Here is a 10,226-nt window from a genome sequence, read left to right on the forward strand (position 1 = left end):
TCGAAAGGGCTGTTCTTGAAATGCGTAAGACTTTGCATTTAGTTGTATTAAGTTCCATTAACCATTGCTCACACCAGTTATAAATTGCATTCGTGTCCGATTGCAGTGCCGTAACGTCGTTATCGTTGTTAATTTCTCGAAAAATAACACAGTCATCTGCAAACAAGTGAATATTAGAGAGAACACAGCTAGGTAGGTCATTAACGTATATCAAAAACAAAAGTGGTCCCAAGACAGAGCCCTGGGGAACGCCGGAATGAACAGAACTGGGTGGAGAGTCATAGTTATTGGCTGTGACGAACTGGAAACGATTAGAAAGGAAATACTCAATCCATGCAAACAACTTAGGATCTAGATTTAACTTGCTTAGTTTGTAAAGGAGTAGTTTATGAGACACTTTGTCAAAAGCCTTGGAGAAGTCGAGGAAGATACAATCAGCGGATGAACGGCGATCTAAAATTAAGTGTAGCTTGTGGGTTAATGAAAGCAATTGGGTCTCGCACGAGAACTTCTTTGGAAAACCATGTTGCGTGGGTGAGAAGAAAGAGTTAAATTCAAGAAATTTGACCAGATGGGAAAAAATTACATGTTCGAGAATTTTGCATGGAATGCTTGTTAGTGATATGGGTCGGAAATTGTTAGGCGTGTGTTTGTTATCGGACTTATGGAGTGGCACCACCTTCCCGACTTCCCAATCCGCCGGCAGGATGCTCGTGTCGAGGGTCTGCTAGAATATTTTGCACAAAATAATAGAGGAATACACAACAGTACTTTTTAAGAACTTCGTATTAATAAGGTCAACACCGGGGCTCGATGAGGGTTTCAGTGACTGGATTATTTTACTTACACCACCTGGGACAGTAACAATGGGGTCCATGGAGAGATAATTACAGTTCTGAAGTTCAGGTATTGAGGGGTTAGAAGAAACAACAAAGTTCTGGCAAAAAACTGCATTGAGTCGGGAAGAACATTCGCTACTAGGTATAATGGAACCATCTGGCCCAGTCAATGTAATACTATTCGTTTTAGAAGGAGTGATCACACGCCAAAATTTTTTAGGGTCGTTAATAAGCATAGAAGGAAGGGTGCGCTGAAGAAAGTGTGATTTGGCAAGTTTTACTGCTGCAATGTATGCTTTGTTGGCGGTTGTGTATGCGTTCCATCGGTAATCACTCGGGGATTTTTTAGCCAGACAATCATCATCATCAGCATCAGCCTGACTACGTCCACTGCAGGACAAAGGCCTCTCCCATGTTCCGCCGGTTAACCCGGTCCTGTGCTTGCTGCTGCCAATTTATACCCGCAAACTTCTTAATCTCATCTGCCCACCTAACCTTCTGTCTCCCCCTGACCCGCTTCCCTTCTCTGGGAATCCAGTCAGTTACCCTTAATGACCAGCGGTTATCCTGTCTACGCGCTACATGCCCTGCCCATGTCCATTTCTTCATCTTGATTTCAGCTATGATATCCTTAACCCCCGTTTGTTCCCTAATCCACTCTGCTCTCTTCTTGTCTCTTAAGGTTACACCTACCATTTTTCTTTCCATTGCTCGCTGCGTCGTCCTCAATTTAAGCTGAACCCTCTTTGTAAGTCTCCAGGTTTCTGCTCCGTAGCTAAGTACCGGCAAGATACAGCTGTTATATACCTTCCTCTTGAGGGATAGTGGCAATCTACCTGTCATAATTTGAGTGTGCTTGCCGAATGTGCTCCACCCCATTCTTATTCTTCTAGTTACTTCAATCTCGTGGTTCGGCTCTGCGGTTATTACCTGCCCTAAGTAGACATAGTCTTTTACAACTTCGCGCCCCGCCGCGGTGGTCTAGTGGCTAAGGTACTCGGCTGCTCACCCGCAGGGCGCGGGTTCGAATCCCGGCTGCGGCGGCTGCATTTCCGATGGAGGCGGAAATGTTGTAGGCCCGTGTGCTCAGATTTGGGTGCACGTTAAAGAACCCCAGGTGGTCAAAATTTCCGGAGCCCTCCACTACGGCGTCTCTCATAATCATATCGTGGTTTTGGGAGGTTAAATCCCACAAATCAATCAAATACAACTTCAAGTGCACTATTACCTATCTCGAAGCGCTGCTCCTTGCCGAGGTTGTTGTACATTACTTTCGTTTTCTGCAGATTAATTTTAAGACCCACCTTTCTGCTCTCCTTGTCTAACTCCGTAATCATGAGTTGCAATTCGTCCCCCGAGTTACTCAGCAATGCAATGTCATCGGCGAAGCGCAGGTTACTAAGGTATTCTCCATTGACTCTTATCCCTAACTGCTCCCATTCTAGGCTTCTGAAAACCTCGTGTAAGCACGCGGTAAATAGCATTGGGGAAATTGTGTCCCCCTGCCTTACACCCTTCTTGATTGGTATTCTGTTGCTTTCTTTATGAAGCACTATGGTAGCAGTTGATCCCCTGTAGATTTCTTCCAGAATGTTTATATATAAAAGCGCTGCCAGACAATAGCAGCGCTTTTTTCGATTAGACAGCCTGTTTAACTGCTTGTTGTACCAAGGCGCCTCCGGGTTAGAATTTATTGTGCGCAGAGGGATGTATTTATCAGTTAGTTCGTGAACTTTATTTTTAAATAGGTTCCAGTTTTCTTGAACGGTACGCGTATCAAAATGCAACAAGAAAATGTCCAGAAAGCAAGCTAGTTCGTTGTTAATAGTTTCAAAGTCTGCTCTTGAGTAGTCGCGAATTTGCTTAGTTGAGGTCGTAGCCTTGCTTAGTGGAACGTTTATATTAAATGAAAGGAGCGAGTGGTCGCTCAGACCGGGTAAGTATGAAATCGGGGAAGCAAAATTAGCGTGCGTAGTTAATATCAAATCTAGTATGTTCGCGGTCTCTTGCATGGTTCTAGTCGGTTCAGAAACGAGCTGGGAAAAAGAAAATAATGAACAAAGATTGAGAAACTCTGTTGTTTGAGATGAAGGTGGTTTGGATGCGGGGGTTTCCGAGGACCAAGAAATATGTGGGAAGTTAAAATCACCCATAAGGAATATAGGAGCAGTGGGGTGTCGTGTAGAAACAATATTCAGCGCATCGTGTAGTTCAGACACAAACGTTGGGGGATATGAAGGTGGACGGTAACAAACGCCCATAACAAATTTCCGGTGCCCAATGTCAACGCAAGACCATACAGATTCTAAATCAGTGTGAACGTGAATTAAGCGAGATGGATAAGACTTTTTGACAGCAGGTAATACGGCACCGCCTTGACGCAAGTAACTTATGTATGCATTAGCACACAAATTTGGGCGCAATGAAGCACTCATGGCTAGGACTCCTAAAAGATAAAACAGTAGATAGTACTCACTCAATGACTACCATAACCATCTTGTGCATGTAGAAGTAAATTGCTACATAAGAGAACAGAGGTTGAGTATATACGACAGGATTGGGGCAAACTAAAATCCTGCAGCAACAGATGCAAAACTTCTGCAGCCAACTATAGATATATATGGGTAGATCACTGAGCATCGTTTTTGGGGGGAAGGGGGGGTTGCATTCAGGCATATTGGTGATTAGCAAAACTATGACGCAGTGTGTACTCTACACAACGCATGTGCTCACTTTTTCAATAAGCATTCACATAGCAAGTATGCTCAGCTTAATCCCGTCCAAAAATTGAACATTTGCATCAACAGCTATGCACAAACACTGATCTCTATTTCAAGGGACGCCAGTGTGTACGAATAATCGCACTCAGTCAAGCAGCCATCAGTCCATCTGCATACATTAGCCTAATCACTACTGTATCAACCAAATAGTACATCTTTGGATATTCAAGGGCACTTGAATATTTTAGAGGGGCAAGGATTCTTTTCCCCTGTACTAATATGTGACTAGGGCTTAAGATCAGCACACTAGAGCCACCAACTGAAATTTAGTAGAAATTTGTAAGCTGGCTTTCCTGAACAGAACATTTTTCCAGCTCTCAGTGCATTCACCCTTCATTTCAGTCGTATGTGAACACCACAAAACTTTTTCAAAATATGTCAGCAGTACCCCTCCTCATGCAATCTTTCTAGTGCATAAAAAGAAAGGAACAAAACAAAGCACATAATAGTTTGCTCTGCTAACCTGTGGTTAATGCTGCTAGGAATATATACTTACTTGCACAGCCCCTATTTTGCAGTTTAGTTAGTGAAAATGAGGATATTATGCAGGTGCACTTGAAACATGCCTTGTGTCTCAAAACATTTAACATTTGTATAGCCATCTAAAGTGCACAGCTCTGGTGCCGTCCAGAAGACTTTGGCTCCGACCATATTACGGCTTGAAAAGTGTAGATTTCCAAAGTGCTTTCACAAAATATTCTCACTTAATCTACAGTGCATGAATAGTGCTTCATTTCTTGAGACCTGTGGCTTACGAAAGGCATGCACACAGAAATATACATGCTCGACTGGAATTCCTGCATCACAAATGCCATCATTTCATTTTACCCGTCTACTCAAATTAGAAATTGCGATCCTATGTCAAGCACGCTGCAGTTTACAGGAGAACTGCAAACGCAAGCTGCGAGTGCTATATCTTTATTCTGAGCTACTTTCAAAAGTTGGAAAAGTAAAACATATGGTGTACACGTGAAACACATCTGAGCAAAGGAGGCGAGGTGTTTGTGTCATGTTGTTGTAAACTGCACGAAACACTTTAAATATCTATGCAAGGTCGCTCCTGAGCAGCAAGTTTATAGCAAGGTCGTCACCACGAAGTTTGTGAATAAGTTTCATTTTGCTGTGGAGAAAAATTCAATTCACACTTGTCTGTAGAACAAAAAAATGTGTAACAAAGGACTCCGGAGTAATTTGTTATATGCGGTGGCAAACTGAATGAAACAAACGTACAAACCTCGCAAAGCCTAGAAGTGACTTAGTGCACCTAGCCTTAATGAAACCTGGCTTTACACATTAATGTGTCAGAAGTGACATCTAAGAAAAAAATGTGGCTGATCCCTCTTTTTAGAAACCGCTATAACAAAAAAGTGAAACGCGTATTCTCAGAGGTAGTTCAGTGTTTGCTGTGCATTGCTTAGCCACCAAGGCGAAAAAACAAATGCTACAGCAACAAGGAACCACAAGCAGCTCGGAACTTGCAGCGCACACCTCAAGCAGAAGGCGCGCACGAAATGAGCCTACATAGTACGTGCGTGGACTAACAAATACCACAGCTCGACAATTAAGGTCCGCTGTTCGAACATAGAAAGATGCGCAAAACGAACGCACGAGCATACACAGGTCAAGCGCAAACAACTGCCACCATTCTTACTTCATGTGTGGGCAGCGGGTTCCTTTGGTAAGTGCAGCCTCAGTAACGAGCAAAGTGATTTTCATGCTCTCCCAAAGCACGAGTCTGCGTCACACGTGCGCAGCAGACACAACGCTCCGTGGAAGTGGCGCTCATCAAAACGCTACAGGCGACGACCTTTAGAACGCGCCCAACGCGAGACCTCCACGCCATCTCGCTACCGATGACAAAAACACGCTGATGTTCTGGAGCTTTGCGGTCCACCAAATGGTATACAAATGGTATATGGTGTGTATATATGGCTTCGATGTTAGCAATCTTGACGGCCAGCAGTGGCACAAAGCAAACAACACGTGGTTTGGTGTTCCTTTATCAGTGGCCCCTCAGTACATGGATTTGCCTAATTTTCACAACTTATGCCCCGTCAGGCTTCGCATGGCTTGAAGCTGCTTTTGTCACGAAACAAAAGGCAAATGTCCCGCAGTAATGCTTCACCACCGTAACCTTTTAGGCTCACCATTTTAAATCAGATCACAAAGTTCAGAACGGTTTGTTCTTTCATTTGAAACTAAACCAAAACACAGCAATAAACGAAGCCACATGTGCGTTCACCGCCCAAAAGCACAAGGCCTAAGCAAATTCATGTACTACCCATCATTCCCACGGTTGCTGAACGATCGCAGTGCTAGGGACCACTCTAGTTAATCTTAGAAAACTCTATGCCATGCATTAGATTAACTGGGTAAGCCACATGTGCGTTCACCGCCCAAAACCACAAGACCTAAGCAAATTCATGTACTGCCCATCATTCCCACGGTTGCTGAACGATCGCAGTGCTAGGGTCCACTCTAGTTAATCTTAGAAAACTCTACGCCATGCATTAGATTAACTGGGTGGAGCTTAATAAGTATGCAAAAGTGCAACTGCCACATTGATAATGCTATATGAATCATTCGCCAGCCCTCTTTCGGACATATGTATACCTGTGCACTTGCTCTCAGTTTCCAAGGAAACAGATTTGTGTGCTCTTTCAGTACCTGGTGTCTCAATGTAGCTTGCGACCCAGCAGAGACAGATATCCGTACCATCACAATAACACAAGCCAAACTGTTACTGTACAAAGGTACGTCAGAGGCCTTTATTTTCCGTCACGACGGCGGCATGTGGACTCAGCTTACGAGTCGGCGATGGTGACCTCAACCTCGACACCAGGCTCGATGCTGATAGACGTCTGTGCAAATCAGGTTAAAGAATGCCACGCCATTTTGGAATGGAACAAATGGCACGTCAGTTTTGCCCCTCTCATAAAATGCCACACTTTGCGGTAAGAATTCAAAGTCAACGTGAATCAACTAAATAACACATTCCCGAATTTCTAGTATAACTGATATTAGTAAATGAGAACTGCAATATATTTTCACATCTGCTGTCACTTGACAAATACCAAAACAAAAGACATATACTTTGTAAATCACAGAATCGTTTATGGCATAAACTAAACAATGTCAATCCACTGGCAAGGCATCCTACTTGGCATCAACGGCCGTAACAAACTATCTTTCACAATGTGTTTCTTGAGAAACCAGGCTGTCGGTAAGCATCCACACCAGCCACGAAGAAGAGGAGTGCCATGTGCCTTGATGTGCACCAGTCACGACGTCCATATATGTGCCTGTTGGTTAACCTTTTATTACATTGGTGTGTTTCAGTGGCGAAATCCCCCCAGTAATCTAGCTGGCTTTGGAAAAGAAACATGCTGAGTGGCTTGAGGTGCCAGCAGATCTTTCGCAGTGCTTTTTGTTGAGCTATTAAAATCGACAATGCTCAAAGCCGAAGCCGCAATGCCGAAGAGCTGCGCTTTGAAAACTAAGCCAGATGCACACAGTTTGACACCTCAGCTGTTCAGTTTAGCTGACACAGCCTACAACAATGATGAGAGGATAAAGTGCACCACGCAGTATTCCATGTCAGCATGCTTAATTGGTTTAAAGGGGTACTGGCATTAACTGTTTTATTTATCTTTTTTTGCGTCGAATGATAGGCCAAGTTCCTGAGAGCATAAGAAATGTACCGTAAGCGTCAGTGCGCCCTTAAAAATTAATTTCCAGCACCCTTTAAAAAGCCAGTTTTGGTTCCTACTGTACGCCGCCATCACGACATGGTATGAGCAGTGCCACCTTGCGGCAATATGTGCACGCACAAGTTTTCGTGAGTTATCCTCGTTAGCACTTTGCTTTTTGAGCTGCTGCGCGCCCCATGTGTGACACCTGTCGCGGCAGGGGGGGGGGGGGCAAGAACGTTAGAATGGGATCACTTAAAGTGCAGGTGTTTTGTTGACAATCCGAAGTCTCTTAGAAGCTGCATCTAACACGTGCACCTGTGTGGAGCGAAGTGCATCATAAAGAGCAAGCTCTGCTTGGTTGGAGCCCAGTCTTCGCCTCAATGCACGAAGTCGACCCACGCGTGACTCAGCGCTGGATTGGATGGTAATCGGTGAAACTTGCACCTGATGTCCTCCTTTCACTGGCACAAGACTTCACATGGTAAAATATTGCAGTCATGACAAGAAATTCGAAATCTAAACAATTCCTTAGCCCTCTGATAAGCGTACATCTTGTATTCGCCTGCACGTACACTATTCCAGACTCAACTAGCTCGCTCCAGGAGTACGCTAGATGACAGTGACCACACGATGCGAGCAAACGATCAAGAAGCAGGCGTGCAAGCTACCACTGTGTTTCAGTGCTAGACGTTATCACAACTAGCCAGATTGCTGCATAAAGTCATCACGATTAGTACTGTAGTCAGACGTCAAGCCAGCGTCGATGTCAGCAGGTGCGCCGCAAGAAAATTTACTATAATATCAAAATAAAAAAAAAAAATCGGCACTGGCCGAGCATCACACTCTCCGGAGGCAGTCTCTGTATACAGGAGATTTGTATGGCAGAGTAAACTCGCCTCCGACAAAAGGAGTCAGGACACCCTGTTTGCACGGCGAGTCTCATACAAGCATCTATAAGCAATCTGCTAGACCTCAGATAATAGCCACACATGAACAATGTTAGCACTGGTACATTACGAGCAACAGGATGTTCGGCAGAGGTCTACACTTGAATCTGCAACCCAAGTTCATAGCTGAAAAAGGATACGATCTGCTTGACGATTTCCGAGGGCGAGTGCAGGTCGATGACGCGCTTGTAGATGCGCATCTGGTAGCGATCCCAGGTCTTGGAACCCTCACCACAGGGCGTCTTACGGGTGGTGATGCGAAGCGTCTTGGTGGGCATCCGAACGGGCCCCTTCACCCGCAGCTCCTTGTCCTTGGCGCCCTTGATCAGGTCAGCGCACACTGTGGGAAAAAAAGCAACATTCGTAAACCTTGCTGCGGCATTCTCTTTGCAACCAACAGTAACCAGAAAAGGTTTAAATTCTGGGCCTGCTCTGACCACTTTTGAAAGCTGATTTTTTGCTTCCCACAGAGGTCTGTTTTACTGGCAGATCTGGAGCAGCTCTCTCTACTCCAAAAAAATCTGCTAATTCAACCGGAAGTTGAATCTACAGCTAACTATGCACCTCATGCATGCACCGAGTACCACATGTCTGAAATCGCGCTGCCCAGGCGTGGCCGTTTTCGTCGTGCACACACCAGTGAAAGCGCGTGAGCACCCCCGGCATTATTTTGGCTGTGGGAAGGGTGCATGCGTCCCACCGGCAGGTTTCCTTCAGTAACCCTGCCCTAATGTGCTCGGCGCATGGTTGTTCGGCCACTCCGAATCTGCCATTGGAATTCACCTTTCAGGTACCTTGTGTGTATGCAGAACCTCGGTAATCCATTCACATTGCAGCTTCCACTGCTACTTTCGCAATGATGCTCTAAAAGAAGTCAGTCGTGTTTGCTGATGCTCTGAAGAATAACGATTTCTTGTGCAGTGGTGCTCTAAATGAAGTCAGTCGTGTTTGCTGATGCTCTAAAGAACAATGATTTCTACAGAGGGAGCTGTAGATTATGAAAGACACCAGTTCGAGTCTATGGAATCACTCCAGAACAACACACTTGCCTGCAAAATTCCCAGAATGCTCCTTCAGGGGTTCAGCAATCACTCTTAGTTTAACACCGCCGCTAGGATATTAATCGTGCGTGCTAAAATGAAGGCGATTCATCAGGTGCAGCACTTGGCTGAAAGGCTGCACATACCACGTAGTCAAACCGATGTTTGGCAAATGGGTTCGCACGTTGCCAAAGGCCTTGCTCTACACATATGTTTAGGACTTGTATTTAGTTCGTACGGTAACTTCCACCATTATGATAATTCGGAAAGCGCTGCACGCCTAGATCTTATGCAACGCCAAACAGAACCTTGCCCAGTCTAGTTGCCACAGCTTTCAGATTGTGTCGATTAGCCGGTGACTCTTCTCAAATGTAAGGCAGACGGTATGAACGACAGAACTGCCTAAAGTAACTTCTCAAATGCGCAAAATTAAAGCGGCAGAGTGGAGTGCCGGCACCAGCACCTTTAGTTATAATTACTCACCCTTCTCCAAGCTGGCTACATTGCGACTCGTCAACGTGATCCTGATCCTGTGGACGGGCCAGGCTTGCGAGTCATCGACGGGCTTCGTGTCCTTGTAGACAGACTGAAATCGCACAACAACAGAACCAAAGATCGGCTCAGCGCTTTTTGTCAGTCAAACACGGGGCAAAGACACCACGAGACACCAGTTGCCCGCTGTCGGCGGCACGTTAGGCCTGGAGCGCGCGCCAAAGTACGACCACCTAGCAACAATATTGAACTAATATTAAAAAAAATGGATAATCGGACGGGAGCAGCTTACCATGACGACCTAAAGAAACACTCCTCTGGCCGACTTAATCAAGGTATTTCGTGCCGAAACACTTGAACAGCGGTGAGCCAGGGACTTTACGTCTGCACGCTACGCAAACGTGGTAGAAAAGAGAGCTGCCGGTGGCGATCGCAC

The 10,226-nt window shown here is 45.2% G+C and overlaps 1 protein-coding gene across 1 annotated transcript; it reads right to left on the minus strand.

The window, feature by feature from the left end:
- Window positions 1–6,359: 6,359 nt before the first annotated feature.
- Window positions 6,360–10,221, minus strand: RpS20 (ribosomal protein S20). Its single transcript, XM_037415647.2, has 4 exons — window positions 10,083–10,221; window positions 9,782–9,884; window positions 8,399–8,598; window positions 6,360–6,480 (listed from the first exon to the last, which is right to left on the minus strand). Exons 1-4 carry the CDS (start codon window positions 10,083–10,085, stop codon window positions 6,424–6,426), a joined length of 363 nt encoding a protein of 120 aa, XP_037271544.1. The 5' UTR covers window positions 10,086–10,221; the 3' UTR covers window positions 6,360–6,423.
- Window positions 10,222–10,226: the final 5 nt, after the last annotated feature.

Source organism: Rhipicephalus microplus, chromosome 9 (assembly GCF_043290135.1).
Source record: "Rhipicephalus microplus isolate Deutch F79 chromosome 9, USDA_Rmic, whole genome shotgun sequence".
In the NCBI taxonomy this organism is placed as follows: Eukaryota; Metazoa; Arthropoda; class Arachnida; order Ixodida; family Ixodidae; genus Rhipicephalus; species Rhipicephalus microplus.

Excerpts from the sequence above, each read along its gene's own strand:
- RpS20 (XM_037415647.2), bottom strand. Across the intron at positions 8,599-9,781 it reads TGTAGCCAGCTTGGAGAAGG|TGTGCGCTGACCTGATCAAG; the intron begins GTGAGTAATTAT and ends TTTTTCCCACAG. Across the intron at positions 6,481-8,398 it reads CGGAAATCGTCAAGCAGATC|ACGTCTATCAGCATCGAGCC; the intron begins GTATCCTTTTTC and ends TGATTTGCACAG.